Raw genomic sequence first — 17510 nt, 5'->3', positions numbered from 1 at the left:
AAATATTGTGATAGAGTGACTTGGGGTAGACAAATGGATCATAAGACATTTCCATCACTAGTCATTTCATGAGACTTTAGGACAGGCTGTACATAAATGGACTGGTCTACCGGCCAACCTTGAAGGATAGGATCTGTAATGATAGTTAGTCAACGGTCTCTGTTGTTTGATGAAGAGGCACCCACATCATTTTTCCCAACTGTCACAATGTCATCCTCAGAGACTCGTGTTCCGCCCACTCCTTCGATGTAGCTGATAGTCACATCACCCATCACCTTCCGGGCAACATCGCCGACAGTACTGTTTCTGTAGAATGTTAGAAGGGCCATGCCAACCTCAACGAAAGGGACACTCACTTATTGACCAAAACGCAGTCGCGGAACACCGCAGTTCCAGCGCCAGAGTTGAATGTTGCGACATTTCGGACAGGGAACACTGGCACAAGGCCCAGAAGCTCTGCGGCTCGGGAAAGACATTGGACCACTCCAGTAGATCCAAATCGATACAGCACCAGGTCTTTCAAGTTCTCAACACGCCTGTTTGAAACGAAGTGGTCAGCAATGTTACGATTTTTCTATCGGCGCTGAACATACGTTTTTAATTTCTCGTCCATCTCCTTGAGGCCTCCGCCATCCGGATCCCCCATTTCGATCAAATCTTCCCGCATGTCGACGAACTCGCTGCCTTCGACATAATTGATATATTTCTGCTTGGCCAACCTTCGGAGGAAAACCTCAGATATAGCGGAGCAAAGCACGATGCTTTGAGGATCTTGCATCTTCGCAATTTTGCTGATGTTCTAGAATATTTCTTAGATCATATCAATAAGTCATCCACCGGGTACTCGTACCTTGTCTGCATCTGGGTGGTCGATCTTGTTCAAAGCAAAGACCGTAGGGAATTTCTCATCAATGAAAGCATTAACAACAATCTCTACCGTCTCGTCTGACCAGTCTTCCAAAGGCTCTTTAAGAGCAAGTTTATCCATAAATCGTGCAACGGTGGCCTGGGTACTTCCGTAACCGGCAAACTGTTTCTGCAATGTATCGACGGCGTTTGCCTCTGTGCTAAGTCTCAGTTTTGTGTCATCTCAAAGAAGATTGCAAAGGTTCACTGACTCAACGCTTGGTGTCTCCTCTTGATAGATCCCCTGGAAGTTAATCAGCGCCGTCCTTCATCCCGTAGTCGGTTGATAGCAAACATACCATTTCTCCATCAAGTTTCCTAGCACCCATCGCACGATCTCTGATCGCAACCACTCAATATCCACTGATGGATCATATCCTCGGGTAGCCTTTCCTGTTTATATATCAATACCCGCCTCGCGCCATTGTCTTCGTTTCGCCACATTCAACTAACCTTCAGCGTCCGTGGTCCCGCTCACATCCACAACATGGATCAGAGCATCGGCATGACGCAGGTCGTCCAAGAACTTATTACCAAGTCCGCGACCTTGGTGAGCCCCTGGCACAAGACCTGCGACATCTAGCAACTCAATGGGCACAGAGCGCCGCCCTTCATGACAACCTCCATAATTGGGCTGGCACCGATCTGAAACATTGTGTCGCTGGCATGGGCAGTCAATCTGAAGGTATCCAATGGCGCGCTGAGGGTCAATGGTCGTAAAGCTATCTGGTGTCAATACGGCCGGCGCAATCAACTTCGATAAGGTGGAAATGCTCGTGCCGAACAATCGGGGCGTACGTACGGGAAGTTTCCTTTTCAGAGCGTAATTGATTAGCGTTCTGATATCGATTTTCATAGTACTCTAGTTTACTTACCGACTTTTGAAGTCGCATCAGTCAAGCTGTTTAATGTTGTGGACTTTCCACTAGACGGCTGTATGCCCCTCACATCTGCGGTCAGTGGGGGTGATTGAAGGATGGAGGGAGAAGACGGACCTTTCCCACCAGCCCGATCAGCGGATCTCGAGGCATGTTGTGGAACGTATGTGTCGAAAAGCAAAGAGCCTTAGAAGAATCCAATGAACAAGTTCACTAATTCTCTACAGGCCTCCGGAGTTGACTGTCTTCGATAAGAAACATTTTCTGCCAGACCAAAGGGGAAGGCGGTGCTGTTGATGTTTTGCATGCTTCTAAGCCCTTTGAAGACGCCGACTCATCTCTAGGGCTGACTTGCTCTCTAACTCATCTGGGCCTTTTAACTATGCCATCTGTCTATTGTTGTGCTGATAGATCATCTTGAAGTGTCTTCTAGATCGCAATTGAAGTTGTGGTCTGTCTAGTCCGTTCTAGTCACATTCTGGCCAGCCACTGTGCGCAATCTCGCAGCTGTACTAGCATGAAGGCACTATGTTATGGACACTATTTTACTGCAATGTCCTTGGCAAGTTTTGTGCTGCTGTACGGAGTATATTGCACGCAATAAAAACCATAGATTGGCCCGAATCAGAAGTCATCGAATGTTACCTCATCGAATAATGAAGACATCCATGAACAGCTCAGCACTCCGATGGGGGAATTGTGAATTCAATAGGTCTATGACATCGTAGCCCCTAGGATTCATATATTGAGCTATTGATTGATTGACTCTTTAGTTGCAGGTGGGCCCTGAGTGGTACTGGCCAGAATGGATGCAAGTTATCTTGTCACTGAAGCAAGTGAATAGGTTTGCCACCACAGGCGGGCTTGCCTATGACCTAACTGGTCAAGTTTTACCGGTTAATTATTTGACTGGTATCCTGGAATCCTTGCAACTAAATGGAGACAAATGGCCCTGGATGCCATGTCGTCATTGCAGCAAACGTCACAGCATCTTGCCATCGACAAAGAAGATGTAGATATATAAACCAATAGGTATTTTCATTGCAATCTCCATTGATCTAAAAACATATCTCTCTGTGTTTTATAGCTCATTTTCATCTACATCATCGTCTTTACAATTAAATCACACTCACGATGTCTGACTCGACCTTCCACACCACCATTCAGGACCTCCGCAGAGCTGAGTCCAAGGTCTCTCAATCGCATGGTGGCAATCCCCCGGCCGACTCTAATGTCTCCAGAATGAAGGTGAGTTGTTTGGAATGAAAATAGTAAAAGCAAAAACCAGTTGATTGACACATTGAAGTCTATCATCGACCAGAATACCAACAAGCGCGAGGAGATCGATAGGGTCAAGGCCAACCTGCCCCTGCCTGATCAACCCCCAGTTGCCAGTGATTGGAACTCCCTTGATCAGCGTACTACCGGTGTTGGTTCTGGAGGTGTCGAGTTCCCTCCTGATAACAGTGGTCTCCGTGAGGGTGCAGCTGCCAGCAGCAGCGCCCGTGTGGATGGCAAGGAGCTGCACACGAACACCGTCCCTACCAACACAGTTGGACACACAGCTTCCGAGGGACTTAACAACATTCTCCGAGATACTACGACCCGTTGAATGAGCATACGATCTTGATGATTGATTACCTGTACAATAGCCATCTCTATCAAGTCATTATGAGCGAGTGAATTTCAAGACTTCATCCTGTCAATTTCTCTCCACTATCTTGCTAGGGAGGATGTAGCCACTTGTAAGGATGGACCCTAATAGTATAAGTTTGATGGAGAACCGTTGGACTGTGCAGATATAAAACTGGTTTTCATCTCAAAACAACCTAGATCAGCAGGGTCGCTGTACAGTGTATGGCACAGCAAACAGGCACTATCTCGAGCATACGATCTGCCACAAGATAGATATCCTAATCGAAAGTTGTTATAAAAAACCGAACTCGATGCCAATATTCTCTCCATAATGTCCATGCGTGTATACATTGGCCAAGGTGAAAATAAAGATATTTGCATTGTTTGCACGCCTGGGTCTAGACCTGACGTCAATCGCCTCTTCCACCTGGAACCAGCGCCAACCTCCATTTTGGAGATGATCTCAGTCGCCAAAATCCTGGACAAGCATGTGGGGTGCGGGTTCCATCTTTTGCTACCTTCCAGAAGCACGAATACATCAGAGAGGAGCGTCTGATCCACCCTTTTTGTGGCATCGGTTACCGTGCCAGCCAAAGAGAGAGCCTTGAGCGAGACAAGTTGACGTGACTACGACTGGCTAATAAAATAGAACTTGCATATAACTTGTAAATATTCTCGACGGGCGTAAGTATGACATCAAATGTCTTCTATGTACGATTGCTTTCCAGAGATCGTCAGATAGTTCCAGCATTGTATTGCCATTCGGTCATAGCTCTACTGCTTTCCTATATAGATCTGCCCTCACGACCTTTGAAATTTCTATCAATCAAAAGCCATATCCCATCAGACATCTACCTACAGCACGCCTCTCCAGCAACAGAACCTTCTTAATCCATCTATTATCACATAACCATGGATATTCAGGGCACCCCTCTTCCCCACGGCCACCACAGCACTAAGGTCACCACCGACCCTCGCGCCCAGCAGGAGCCCATCCGAGAGCCTTCTGGTCCTATTACCAATGACTCGCTTGCTGCCGAGTCCATCCGCCAAGGTGGCGCTTTCTCTAGCAACCGTGGCGCCGAGCCCATGGGGGTCTCATCAGAACAATCCACAGTAAACAACACCGACACCTCTGCCTCCATCAAGCTTCCCTCCGCCCCTACTGCCTGTCACCGTCAGGACCGCCACATCGAACAGAAATATCCCGAAAATATGTGTGGCCAGGGCAACTTCCCTGGTACACACCTATCCAACTCTGGCTACTCTGGCGGCTCAACCGCCGCCAAGAAGGAAATGGGCATTTCTACTGGCGAGTATTCCACCGCCAGTGGAAGTGGCCGCAGCCAGTACAGTGCTGGTCTGGCCCCGTCCAATGCCAACGATATGGCTGGTGACAACCAGCATTCCACTCCCGGTGGTCGTGGTGTTGAGGAAGCTGGCTTCCCTTCCGATGATGCTAAGAATGCCAGCTTCGCCTCGGAAATTGGGTCTGATCAGGACCCTGGCCGTGAGGCCCTCAACCAGTTCCAGCGCAGCAATGCCCACTCTGCTTACGACTCCAGCCGTCCTCAGCAGAAGGGGTTGAGTACTGAGACTCCCTATGGGCACTTGGAGAATGATCAGCGCGCCTAAATCTCTATCAAGATTTGGGCATTGGTTTAAAATGTGTTTTCATCGTTTTGTTTGGACATTGCGAGCGAGCGTGTTTTCAGTCGGCTTAGCCAGGGGCTGAAGTCGTGAAGTATGGATTTATGACTGCATATACTTATGTACAATAAAACGTTCGAATACGATTTTAACAAACAATTTCTGTAAAAACTACAGGATCATCTGATCATCTAATATCATTGTTATTTCCTTCTTATTTGTTACCTTTACATCCTCAAATTGGTGTAGCTATCAATAGTTTGGGTCTTTCACATAACATCTTGTCAGCCTATCATAATGTCAATAACGGAGAGATGTCAGAGATATACTAATCATCTCTGGGAATTTCGAACAGTAGCACAAAATAAAGAGCATTGATATTATTAATAGGAAAATTAATAAATAATTGTACGGATGGTATCAAAAGATGCGATAGTCTTCCTCATCAGATTCCGAAACCGAGTCCGAATCAGAATCGCTAGGAGCCAAGTCGAGGAATGTATACCCATGCTCTGTCACGGATTGCGCCCGAGACTCTTCTGAAGGAACAAGAGCAATTCCTCTCAACGGCATCTTCGTCGTTTCATCCAGGACCATACTCCCCTCCTCATCATTGCCATCTTGGGTAGCCTCAGCATCCGAAGTGGAACCCATCCGTTTCCAAAGATAGTTCCCCAGTTCAACCAATCCAATGATAAAAATAGAGATCCAAACCACCATCAAGAGGATCGTCACTGTTGCAAAGATCCCTGGGATTTGATTCTCGGAGAATGCCTCAATATCTGATCCTTCGACAGGTAAAGAGAAGCGATAGGCAAAGAAAGATGTCAAATGGCGAGAATATGGCGAGGAAGAAGATGATGAGGGCGTGGTGTGTTGGTCCATATTGTTTGAGGCGTGTTTGGCGTGCAAGGACTTTAGGAGCTTGCTATAGTGACTTTGTCTCTGAGCAGCAATTGCGTTGATTGCGTTGATTGAGCGCTCTTTCTGGCTTAAAGAGTAGTGATCGTGTTCGTTTTTGATATGTTGGTCGTAAGGTTTGCTCTCAGGGATTGTCTCTGAGGACGGAGGGATCAAAACGGACACTGTTGGTTTGCCTGATTCCGATGTCCCTGTGGCGTAGTGATAACTTGGTACCTCTTCTGTAGATTCGTTGTTTTGGTTGGATTGCCATGCTGAGTTCTAGATACAGCAGACTGAGGTAAGTCACCGGACAATATATAAGCGACGATATATAACTAACCTGACTATAAGTCACATGTGGTGGATCAGGTAACTTATCAAATGATTCCTTCTCGAAGACCTTCCATGTTCCATGAGAATTGGGATCTGGGAATTGTGCTATTTTGACCCATTTGCTAGTTCGAATAGGCTGGGATGTGCCGGATTGGGTGACAGCCAAGATAACTGCGAGTATGAAAAGTGAGGGGCGAGGATAGAGTTTCATTGTGAAAGAGCCAGGATTATAAAGAGAGTATTGGCTAGTATGGGCCAGGGCAGAAAGAAAGAGCGAATTGCTGCTTGAAAAACGAGAGTGCTCGTTCTCTTATAGCATCTCTCAGGCAAAGGGAGACGAGCCTTGAACAGGGGAACTGCACCACCAAGGGATCCCACCCCCCCATTTTCACATCCGGTATCTCGTATCAGATCCGTTCCTCAATCAGTCCCAGGCTAGAAGATCTGGGCTAATAAGTACGATTTATGCAGGGCGTTATGCATCGTGGTTGGCTGGGCTTGACTGCTGGGGTTTAAGGTATGCGCTTTCATCCCTTGTTTGATATCAAGGACCATAGGGATTGACCATATTGATCGATGTAGGGCGGGAAGGCCAGGGCAATAGTTGTATTCTGTCATGCAAGGTTAATTGCCCAGGCTGGATTCTTTACAGAGTACATTCGCATCCAATCCATCGCTATGTCAACCCCCACCTGCTATGATCGATTCTCAGTCAAGTTTGATCGACTGTGTGATTGATGTATTTTACGAGATTTGAATAATGACTTCTGTGGAGAAAAATCACTGACAAATACTAAACGAGCTCACATCCGTTGCTCTCTTGCACAAGCACAGAGCATGATACTGGGCAAAATTGATAAGCCCTTGAATGGCACCTTGATGTACAGATATCAAGCATAACGTGGTCTATGCAGGTGTCACATTGCCTGTGGAGCATTACAATTAACCAAGATTCTACTTGGAACTGACCAAGTCTGATGAGGTTGGTGATATCTCATTGGAATTCTTGCCTTTTTCGTACACCATTGAAATAACGCCGAGTTGCAACAAAAAGAGCAAATATAGAAAGATACCCATAGGCCGGACCCCAAACGACATGCACCGTCGGAACAGACGGTATCAGAAACCTGTACAACCAGAGAACCCACTCGCAGTGAACAGCGTGGGAAGAGCAAATAACATAAGGTAAAAGAGACAAGTCAAGATCATTTTTTAGACTGTCACCTTCTTGAGCTCCTTCTGGGTCAAGCCAGCAAGCTCCTCGAACACCTTGGTGAACTCAGCATCATCCTCCTTCTTGCCCTTGGCAGCCTTGGGGGTAACCATGACCACACTGGTGGGGCGCTTGGTGGCAGCGGAAGCACCGAGCTCAGCGCGGGAGGTGACAAAGACGTAGGGAATACCATGGTCCTCGCACAGGACGGGAATGTGGGAGATGACATCCATGGGGGAGATATCGGCAGCGAGAACGACAACACCGCTGGGGATGCCGATGGCAGCGTTGGCGGCGGGGATGGGAGACTTGCGGAGAGCCTTGACAACCTCCTTGACACCACGCTTGAGGGACTTGTTGACAGCAGCTAGAAGAATGATAATCAGCACAGACGATCGAGCGATAAGAAAAAAAAAAGGTGCGCAAGGTTGCGATGACATGGATGACTCGAGCATCCGAGTAAAACCGGCCATGCGCATTGATAACAAAAAGCCAAGGCAAAAAAGGAAAACCACGATGCACATACCCTTCTTGACGCTCTTCAGGACCTTCTTGGCCTGCTTGTCCTCGACCAATGGGTTGGCGAAGGGAACGAGGGCACCAACGGGGCGCTCGGCGATAGCATCAGCCTCGACAACGGCGACGCTGGTCTGCTCAAGACCCTCCATGGCCTCAGAGTCGATCTCCTGCTCTACTGCATCGACAAGAGCGGTCTTATCTTTCTTCTCCTTCTTCTCCTTCTTGACCTTGTGCACACCGTCCTTATCCGCACGCTTCTCCTTCTTCTCAGCGCGATCCTTCTTCTCGACCTTGTCCTTGCCCATTATGACGGTTGTGGTGAATTAAGCGGAAGAAATTGAAGAAAATCGAACGAGGGACCGAGGTGAAAGGAGACGAGTCGCAGGTGAGGGTGGTGGACTGAGAATTCGATGCCGAAATCGAAATAATTTTTAAAATCGCGCTAATCCTCATTCGGGTGCACTTGGGTGCTGACATAATACTAAACAAGGCCCGCGCCGTGAACCATCTTCCCTTTGATACAACTCCAGGACAATCGGCGCACTGCTTCTTGCCTCATGTGCCATTAGACAGGAATTCCCGAGGGGCTTCTTGTAGCCTCATTTCAACCGTGAGTTTCAATGCCCCAACATGCTACCTTTACGTCACAACTGACCTCACGGGCTTTCAATAGATGAACAATAGCGAAAACGACCGGCCGGCTTCCCAGCTTATTGCGGGATTCGGTTCACCCTCGACACCCTCCGGTGCACAAAGTACTATGCGGCGCTCGAGTGCTATGCGGCAATCTGGTCGATTCAAGCAATCCCAGATTCAATCTCATCAGCCCGTCCATGGTGAGACCATCCCCTGCTCGGTCTGACCTTAAAAAGGCTCATGAAGGAAAGCTAACTGGTTTGTGCAGATGCGGAAAAGGAAGAGCTCCGCGTGCAACTCAGCACTCTCAAATACGAGCTGGAGAATCTCAAACAGGAACGAGAGCTGGAGGCTCTTCGCCATGAAAAAGAGCTTCGCGATCTGCAACTGAAGGCTGATGCAGACTTTCGAAAGGCCCAGGTGAGTTGCTGCAGAATAATTGTTCATTCAATTCAAACTGACAGTCTCACGCTATAGAATGCCGAATCAGTGGGCAATCGTGCCACCCATAAGAGCGATGCACTTGCGAAAGAACTCAAAGAAACCCAGGACCAGGCGTTGAATGACAAACTTGCATTCGAACGCAAGATTAGAGGCCTTCAGGATGAAAATCAAAATTTGCAAGAAGAGTTCGACGACACGCAAGCTCAGCTTTCCGACCAGGAGCGACAATTCAAATATCAAATTAACGAACTAGAGACAGTTCGCGCTTCTCTACAAAAGACCATCGAAGAGTTCCATACCGATCTCCAAAATGCCAGGACCGCACAAGAAGCAACACAAGAAAAACTGTCTCAGCGCGAAGCTGAGGTCGCCGAACTTGAAGCGGAGAATATTCGACTGAAGGCGGAAGGAAATGACGCTGAGGCTCTGACTGTTTTGAAGAGGGAACTTTCTGAACAAGTGAACCACATTCGGGGATTAGAGGCAGCAACGCGGGATCAAACAACGGAGCTGCGTCATCTTCGCAAAGTCTCGAAGAATGTAGAGGTTATCGAAGAACAAAAGAGATCGGTGGAAAATCAGCTTCAGCTGATGAAGGGCTTTGAAGCCGAGCTGAACACAGTGCAAATTCAAAAGCAAGTTTTGGAGGATGAGCGACAATCCTGGACTAGCTTATTGCAGGACAATGACCAGCCTGCAGAGTTTGACTCGCCAGATGCCATCGTCAGGGCGCTAGTTCAAGGACGAATTGAGATTGCCACGCTCCTTGATCGTCTTGGAACTGTTGATGCCCAGTTACTGGAAAAGGATGAGGCTAACAAGAGCCTTGAAAACGACAAAATCAACCTGCGACAGGAACTGGAGAAGCTACGCGCCGCAGGTGCTGCTTCTGCAGGAGGACCTGGTGCTGTGGAGAGTCGGCTGCGAGCTCGTCTCGAGCGCCAGCGTGCACTCGCAGTGAAAGAAGTTGAATACTTGCGTGCCCAATTGAAGACATTTGACGCAGAAGAGGCTACGATGAACGAAAATCAGACGCAGTTTGATGAACAGAAAGCCGAGCAGATCGCTCAACTTCAACAGCTCGTTGATGAATATCGCGCCGAGCTTCACAAAGTCCACGAAGAGCTCTCCAAGCAGGAGGCACCGAAGGAAGATGAAGCCCAAGCCAGGGGTGTCAAGCGGCCTCTGTCCCCGGGTGATAGCGAGGCTGAAAGCGAGCGTCTCGCCGTACTCACCCGCAAAAATCGCAAGCTCCAAGAACATCTTACCAAGTCAGATCAGGCTACCACTCTTGCTCGTAAGGAACTCGAGGCGGCCAAGTCGCAGATCAAGTCACTGAAAGCCAAGTCCCGCACACGGGTTCTTGAACTACGTGATAACCCAACAACTCAGACCGAGAAAATCAAGATGACCACTCTCGCAGCTCTTCAAGCTACAAACAACGACCTAATGGCCCAGCTTCGTGGTGGTCATCACAATGTCAAGGTTGTTCCAGTCAGCGCCCTGGAAAGCATTAAGTTGGAAATGCAAGATATGGAACGCACTGTCGCCGATAAAGAGAAGCGCATGCGCCGATTGAAGGAAATCTGGACAGCCAAGTCCTCCGAGTTCCGGGAAGCCGTTGCCTCTCTACTCGGATTCAAGCTTGATTTCTTGCCTAATGGCAGAGTCCGTGTCACTTCGATGTTCCACCTCTCCTCTGCATACCGACACGGTGACAGCGATGCCCCATCTGATTCTGGTCCCGGCAGTATGGGCAACGGCGAAGAAAACTCCATTGTCTTTGATGGCGAGAATGGCACCATGAAGGTCTCCGGCGGACCTAACAGTCTGTTTGCCATGGAACTCAAACCTCTTATCAAATTCTGGGTGGAGGAAAGAAAGGACATCCCCTGTTTCCTGGCAGCAATGACCCTGGACTTTTATGACAAGACTACCCGTGCTGCGCGGATGTGATACCTGAGAAGAGTATCATTATTCACCAGGACCCTTTTTTACCCGTCTCCATATCTTTTCTGTGATTCCCCGGCACCTGTTGATCCGTGCTATGTATTTCCTTGCCATTGATTATCCACTGTTCATGTAGCCAACGTTAAACCAAACTTGCACACCTATTTTTTAAACTTCAATCTCGCCTAAACTCCAAAATTGTAAGAAAATGAACAGTTGGATTCCATTCCATTAGATACCCCCCAGTCGATAGAATCCAAACCTTCTAAAACGATCGAACGGGCCTGGTGAAGGTAGATACGCGAGTAAATGCCTAAGTACACAAAGCAGTATCCCGAGTTAAAAAAAAGACAAAGAACAAAAACGCTATTTCCAAAAAAAGATTCGGGACATAAGAGATAACGGGACGATGAAGAAGACGAAAAGAAAGAAAAGAAAAGAAGTAATGGCACCATTCTGAGCCTTTGACACTCCCCGTTGGGGCCCTATTTCTAGGATGCCTATGCCGAATCATGTAAACCAAACAGTGGATGGATATAAAAAAAGAAGATGCACGAAGGCAAAAGTCAATCCCGATAGAAGTTATACATGATCAAGAGGAGACAGCATTTCCGCACTGCGCTAGACGAAGTTAGGAAGAAACATACTTCCCGCCGATCAGCTTGCGTGCAGTTGGAACACCTAGCCACGAAGTTGACGGTTGGGATTCACGGCCCTCGTCTGCGAAAGGATCGGCTTCTTTCTGCTCTGCGTCCGAAGACGCACGGCTGATGCCCAATCGAGCAGCGGTTTCGGTGGAGCGGACTTCGAACTTCGCTTCGACGATGCCCTTGCGAGGGCCAGGAGTAGACGTCACGAAGCGGACGAGGAACTTGCCCTCTGCGCCCGGGGCAGCAGGTGCCTTAACTTCCAGCTCGGGGATTCTCCATGTGACGGTCGAGGTTTTCCGGCGGAAGGTGGCACCTGTGTTGGGGTACATGGCAGCACTAGTGGCGTGGGCCACTGACTCGCGCAGTTGGTTGGTGGATTTGTCTTCGGCAGAGGTGTCCAAATTGATGGTCAAGACCAGGTTCTTGAGTGTAATTGGCTCCGTTGTGTGGGAGATGAAGGACGGATTGGGTGTGTAATAGATAATGGCGCTAGCCTGTGATTCTTCTATGTTCCACACTGGGTTGAAGATCACTGGGCAGTAGGCCGAGGGGTTGGTTGGGTCGATATGTACTTGGTATTTGAATGCGACTGTTGGCATCGGGCGGGAGATGCTGCCGAGCTGAATATCGTATTCGCCTCTCTTGTCATCGCCTACATCTTTGGAAACTTCCTGGACAAAGTGGGGGTTGGCTGCAACCTTCTCCAGCACCTGGAAGTTATCGAGCCGGATGCGCGTGTGGTCTACCACAGTACCAGGTGTGGGGTTGTTTGCGAGAGCAAGCTCACCCACAATAAAGGACTTGGTAACGTTGCCATCGGAGAACCATGCATTGACGGTCTCAATGATCGAGGCATTGAGGCCCGATTCATATAGATCAGGATGGATTGATGATCCCGCGCCATGCATAGTGTGCCCGGAGCGAACAGACGTAGTATCTGACATAGCGTGATCATCTGTAGCAACACTAGGGGCAATGCTGGGGGAAGTAATGTGCCTGATTGGCGAGGTTGGTGGCTGCGACTCTGATCCTGCCGAAGATGGTGGGAGCTCATTACCAGGTGAAGCAATAAAGACAGTATTTCGAACATCACGACGACCACGAATGGTGCCTGCATTGCGTCTTACTCCAGTATGCTGGGCCCGCTGCATAAAAACCATCAGTGTTATGAACAATACACGAGGGACTGTGAGGACTGTCACTTACCATTCGGAGGGTGTTCGCCATATCATCCATGGCCTGCTTCGCCTGGCTCTCATCCTCAAAGATGGGCTGGTCTCGAATCGTCAAATTCATACCAGACTCATCTAGGCTGCATCCACACCATCAGAATTTGTCCGCTATCGTTGGATTGAAGGTCACTTACCCTGATGCTTCATTCTGGGCACGAGTGATTTCGTCAATTGTTGCAGGGCGCTCCGTGAAGCCTTCCGAGTCGACATGTGGCTGAAATAATGAAATCAGTCAACTTGCGCTATATTTTACATTTCAGTGACCGGGTTGCGGCTTACCTGACTGGCATGGTTGTTGGTGAATCCAGCTTGGACTTCAGAAATAGCTCCATTTGTGGGAGCCTCTGGATGCGCCTCAGGAATAGAGGTCGTAGTCTCTAACCCAGCGCGATCTTGTGACACACTAGGATTCCGCAAGGATGATTGATCGGTGAAAGATGTCCCTGGACGATCAGAGGCCGTCGCAGGAGGAGATTCAGGTATTTGCAAATCGCGAGAAGAGTCAGCTCGCTTGAATGCCGAAAAAGGACTGCGCTTCTTCTCCGCCTTCCGATCAAATCCACCTGAGGGCAGGGCAATGCTCTTCCTCCTGTTCATGACAGTACCAAGCCGCCTCAATCCTCCTAGTGGAGTATGGCGTGGCTGTGCTTCTGGCACTAGGTACGTCGTGAGAACTTGTATATATAATAGATAGCCAAACTATGAGACTTACCTGGCGGTGACTGGGGAACGAAAGGTCTCTCGGATGGCTCTGATAGCTGGCTTGCAGCATCATCCTGGAAACGTGGAGGGGGTGGCAGCGGTGCCTCTGTTGATGGTGTGGACATAATAGGTTCAATCGGCACTGTAGCTGCCCGCTCGGGTCCCTGTTCAGGCGCAGAGGGTGTTCCCGCCCGCTCCGTCTGTCTTCTCGGAATCACTGTGGTGGGGGCCCCGGGGACCTGCCATCTTAGCAGCAAATGTCTTGATTTCATCTGCTGTTTCCACATTCAGAAGAACGTTCAAGCAGCTTTCGGCAGCCTGTCGGGCGCGCTCAACTTGATCCACTTCATGGGTCTGCAATTGTGTTAGCACATCCCGAAGGTGATTCAGCCGACTCTCGTCTGCGGTTTGAAGTTGCTCGAAGACAGAGGGAGCTCTCGAATCCCATTGCTGATGGACTTCCTCGGCATGGGCAATTTCGCTAGCAAGTTTGTCTGCACCCTTGACACCCTTCGCTCTGGCCTTGTCCACTTTCTTCTGCGCATTCTCCACATTCTTCGCCAACCCCGCCAGACTGCTCTGGATACCAGGCAATGACTGCATGTCTTCATTTTTGCTACCAAATTCCTTCAGGGGTCGCTCGACATCCTCCTCAATCTTGTTCGCAAGAGTCTCGTGCGACACAGCGAGCGTTTCGGTGGCATTTATGATGCGTTGCCAGGGGATCTGGAAGATACTGGTTTCATGGGTCAGACTGATCATTATGGGACGCAGGAAAGCTTCAATGTTCCCAGGGAGTGTGAATTTACCCCAGAGCAGCTCCATTGTCCATCAGTGGCCGATGCGCCAGCTTCCGCAGCCCTTGGGCGTATGCATCTTCGACGCGACGTCGTTCCTAATCGCCAGTTTGTCAACACCAATCTCGCTCCCCCGCTGCAGATCCTATCCCAGGAATCCGATCGGCCCAGACCAAATATTGCCATACCTGCAGGTAATCCGCGATATCCGCATTGATCTTGTTAATGAGTCGAATGCGATCGCTTAAGACGGTTGTAGCTTGGCTGGGATGTAGGGTGGCCTAAATTAAAACAACAGCATCAATGGTCAGTATCTAGATCCTGTACTCCTAAACGTCGAGCTAGCTTTGGTCAAACCTACCAGCAGTGTTGGGTACTCTTGCCGTGAGAGGTCCATGATTCAGATTCCGGGGTAGTGAACAAGGTGGCGCATGAAGCGCATAATATGAAAGAAGACCAAGGGTTTTTGGTGGTCGCCGAGGCAAGTACAGCCTAACCAAGTAGAGGAAATGAATGCGGGATCGGGACCGAATGCCAGTGTCAGTTGGAAGCGTGTCATTCGACGATGGCCGAGGACGGCAATGGGGATGGAATGACGGAGGGTGTTATGGTAATACAGGACTTGGCGGCCGTTAGTTATGCTCGTGAGAGGCTGGTCTGTTTTTCTTACGGTACCGTATTGTACTTATCCCTTGATGGGTCACATGACATCATCCACGCCGTTGACAGTTGGTGCCTTGCTGATGCCTCAGGTTGAAATCCGATCTGATAGCTCCTCTTCAAGACAGAATAGATTGCGCCATATGTTTAATTTGCCCAATTCATTGACTACACGCGGCCATATTGATCTGCAAATTATCATTACTAGATTTCAAATATCTATTTGATCAGCGAATTCTACCTATTCATCATGTCTTGGAAAGACAGTTTTGGGTTTACAGACCGACTGCGAGTCATACAGTCTCTGTGGGTGACTCTCCCACCTATATTTCCATAAGCTTTCGACTGATTCACTTATAGCACAGCAGCCTATCAGCGAGCTTCTACCACGCCTGACTCCGCGTTTGCAGATGCAATGGCCCAAGCAAAGCGAATCGAAACCGAGGCGTACGAAAAAGCGACCTCTAAAGTGAGTGATGATTCTTCTAAACATGGAAGGTGAACAATTTCCGTTGACTTTTATATCCAGGAACTATACAATTCTATCTGTCAACAAGCAATTGATGAAGCTGAAATCGCAGGGTCCATGGAACAGATAAATAGTAGCCCAGGTCATGCTGAAGACGATCTTAAAGAACTAGAGACCACAACCGGGGAAGTGATAGGTCGATATGAGTCTTGTGTCAATCATTATAATGGCCTCCACTCCACTATCTACAAATCCAAGTGGGAGGATGGGACTGTCCGAGCAGTGAAGGTCACTATTCCCCATATGATGACTGCCCCCCATGATGCGCACCGCGAGGCGCGCCTGTTACGCGAAGCCTCTCATACGCATATCCTTCCTTTGATAGAGACATTCAGCCTAGATGGCGGCAGGTTCATCTTGGTTCTCCCATTCATGAAATATGATTTCGAGCAATTGCTCCGACGGGGCATAGTGACTGCTTCTCAAACCCGGTCAATTCTGCGAGACCTTTTCCGCGGTCTTGCCCATCTCCACAGCCTGGGTATAATTCATCGAGACATCAAGCCCTCGAACATTTTGATGGAATCTCCCAATGGGCCTGCATATTTGGCAGACTTTGGCATTTCGTGGAAAGAGGGTGATACGGGATCTGAGCCACCTAGCCAGAAAATCACAGATGTGGGCACAACTTGCTATCGAGCCCCAGAGATTCTCTTCGGATTTAAAGGATATGGACCAGCTCTCGACATCTGGGCAGCCGGATGTGTAGTGGCAGAAGCCATTACTGTCGGTCACCACCAACTCTTCGACTCTGGACCCGTGGGCAGTGATTTATCGCTGATTTTCTCCATCTTCAAATTGATGGGCACTCCGGACGAACAACGTTGGCCGGTAAGTCCTTTTTTTACTAGGGGAAGACATGCAACTTTCATTGATAACCATTGATCAGGAGGTTCGGGAATTGCCAGATTGGGGGAAAGTAGAATTCCACTCTTTCCCTCCGCAGTCCTGGGAAGACATCCTCCCGGGTGCGTCTTCGAAAGGCCGTGATTTGGTCAACCAGCTGTTGCGCTATGAGACCAGCGAAAGACTCTCAGCAGAAAAGGTAGGTGCCCCAATCTAATATCAGACAACTGTGCCTAACAATAGGCTTAGGCCCTCGCCCATCCATATTTTGTCGCCACCTGAAGCACCGCAGTGGTATGATGAGCCTCCGAGGGACGGAGTACATAGAAGGAGCTACGCCACTCTCCCGTTACGCCTCGACGGGTTATGCCGCACAAGTGGACCGGGGGAATCATAAGTGTGGCCAGGTGGAACCTGTGAATGATACAACATTCATACTCCGTACGTATGTACTAACCTCGGAGAACGATTTCTACATAATGAGGTACCCACCATTGTGATTCTTGGGTGTAATTTAAGTAAGAGTCAGTGCGATGATGTTTCGGAGGGGCAGCCTTACCCCTGGGGACCTGCATAAGGGTAAACAATGCCCAGGTAATGCACGTGTGCCATGACTAAAATCCGAATTAATTAAAATTGCATGTCCGGCAAGGCCGGAAATTACGCACAGGACGAACAATCAATTAAATGTGGCCGTCGCGTTAAGGTGAAACAACCCAAGAGGGTACCTAGGGAACATAGACAGTCTGTGCCCCGCGGTGCAGTTTGGCTTAGCGAAGGGCCTTCTGGGGGCAAATTGCGCTAGCAAGGACCGGTCGTGATAGGCTTTGGCTTCCCGTGTTGCCAAGGGAGAGTAATCGTCTGTATTGTCCAGGACGGTACAGACCATCTCGTATGCCGCGTATAGGATGTCTTATATGCTGTACGGAGTAAGTAGGTACCTAGGTATATCCCGTCCAAAGGTCGTGTAACAAGTGTTCGTTCCGACCCTTGGAACCCTTGAACCAAAAAAGAGTCTGCAGGGTTC

At 48.9% G+C, this 17510-nt stretch overlaps 8 protein-coding genes across 8 annotated transcripts; 4 read left to right on the top strand and 4 right to left on the bottom strand.

Moving 5' to 3' along the window:
- Positions 1-106: 106 nt before the first annotated feature.
- N7457_000334 (Ygr210 GTPase family protein) lies at positions 107-1937 on the bottom strand (the record flags this gene model as incomplete). The annotated part of the gene is made up of 11 exons (XM_057171402.1): positions 107-133; positions 186-306; positions 357-536; positions 594-799; positions 851-1062; positions 1119-1150; positions 1206-1299; positions 1360-1628; positions 1709-1718; positions 1782-1839; positions 1902-1937. 11 exons carry the CDS (start codon positions 1935-1937, stop codon positions 107-109), a joined length of 1245 nt encoding a protein of 414 aa, XP_057035305.1.
- Positions 1938-2918: 981 nt separating this feature from the next.
- Positions 2919-3396, top strand: N7457_000333 (uncharacterized protein; the record flags this gene model as incomplete). Its single annotated transcript, XM_057171401.1, has 2 exons — positions 2919-3032; positions 3091-3396. The coding sequence occupies 2 exons, from the start codon at positions 2919-2921 to the stop codon at positions 3394-3396; spliced, it is 420 nt and encodes a 139-aa protein (XP_057035304.1).
- A 935-nt stretch (positions 3397-4331) lies between these two features.
- On the top strand, positions 4332-5054 carry N7457_000332 (uncharacterized protein; the record flags this gene model as incomplete). The annotated part of the gene is made up of 1 exon (XM_057171400.1): positions 4332-5054. One exon carries the CDS (start codon positions 4332-4334, stop codon positions 5052-5054), a length of 723 nt encoding a protein of 240 aa, XP_057035303.1.
- A 435-nt stretch (positions 5055-5489) lies between these two features.
- Positions 5490-6516, bottom strand: N7457_000331 (uncharacterized protein; the record flags this gene model as incomplete). The annotated part of the gene is made up of 2 exons (XM_057171399.1): positions 5490-6251; positions 6313-6516. 2 exons carry the CDS (start codon positions 6514-6516, stop codon positions 5490-5492), a joined length of 966 nt encoding a protein of 321 aa, XP_057035302.1.
- Positions 6517-7517: 1001 nt separating this feature from the next.
- N7457_000330 (uncharacterized protein) lies at positions 7518-8342 on the bottom strand (the record flags this gene model as incomplete). Its single annotated transcript, XM_057171398.1, has 2 exons — positions 7518-7885; positions 8045-8342. 2 exons carry the CDS (start codon positions 8340-8342, stop codon positions 7518-7520), a joined length of 666 nt encoding a protein of 221 aa, XP_057035301.1.
- Positions 8343-8710: 368 nt separating this feature from the next.
- On the top strand, positions 8711-11073 carry N7457_000329 (coiled-coil domain-containing protein MAD1; the record flags this gene model as incomplete). The annotated part of the gene is made up of 3 exons (XM_057171397.1): positions 8711-8873; positions 8942-9093; positions 9151-11073. The coding sequence occupies 3 exons, from the start codon at positions 8711-8713 to the stop codon at positions 11071-11073; spliced, it is 2238 nt and encodes a 745-aa protein (XP_057035300.1).
- A 625-nt stretch (positions 11074-11698) lies between these two features.
- On the bottom strand, positions 11699-14845 carry N7457_000328 (uncharacterized protein; the record flags this gene model as incomplete). Its single annotated transcript, XM_057171396.1, has 9 exons — positions 11699-12862; positions 12924-13029; positions 13084-13163; positions 13229-13605; positions 13662-13890; positions 13937-14387; positions 14461-14546; positions 14637-14729; positions 14810-14845. 9 exons carry the CDS (start codon positions 14843-14845, stop codon positions 11699-11701), a joined length of 2622 nt encoding a protein of 873 aa, XP_057035299.1.
- A 513-nt stretch (positions 14846-15358) lies between these two features.
- Positions 15359-16765, top strand: N7457_000327 (putative cell division protein kinase (Ctk1); the record flags this gene model as incomplete). Its single annotated transcript, XM_057171395.1, has 5 exons — positions 15359-15414; positions 15469-15577; positions 15638-16468; positions 16527-16682; positions 16733-16765. 5 exons carry the CDS (start codon positions 15359-15361, stop codon positions 16763-16765), a joined length of 1185 nt encoding a protein of 394 aa, XP_057035298.1.
- Positions 16766-17510: the final 745 nt, after the last annotated feature.

Source organism: Penicillium paradoxum (genome assembly GCF_028828445.1).
Source record: "Penicillium paradoxum strain IBT 22861 chromosome Unknown utg000002l_segment0_segment0, whole genome shotgun sequence".
Taxonomy (NCBI): domain Eukaryota; kingdom Fungi; phylum Ascomycota; class Eurotiomycetes; order Eurotiales; family Aspergillaceae; genus Penicillium; species Penicillium paradoxum.
This window is presented reverse-complemented; position numbering and strand designations above follow the sequence as displayed.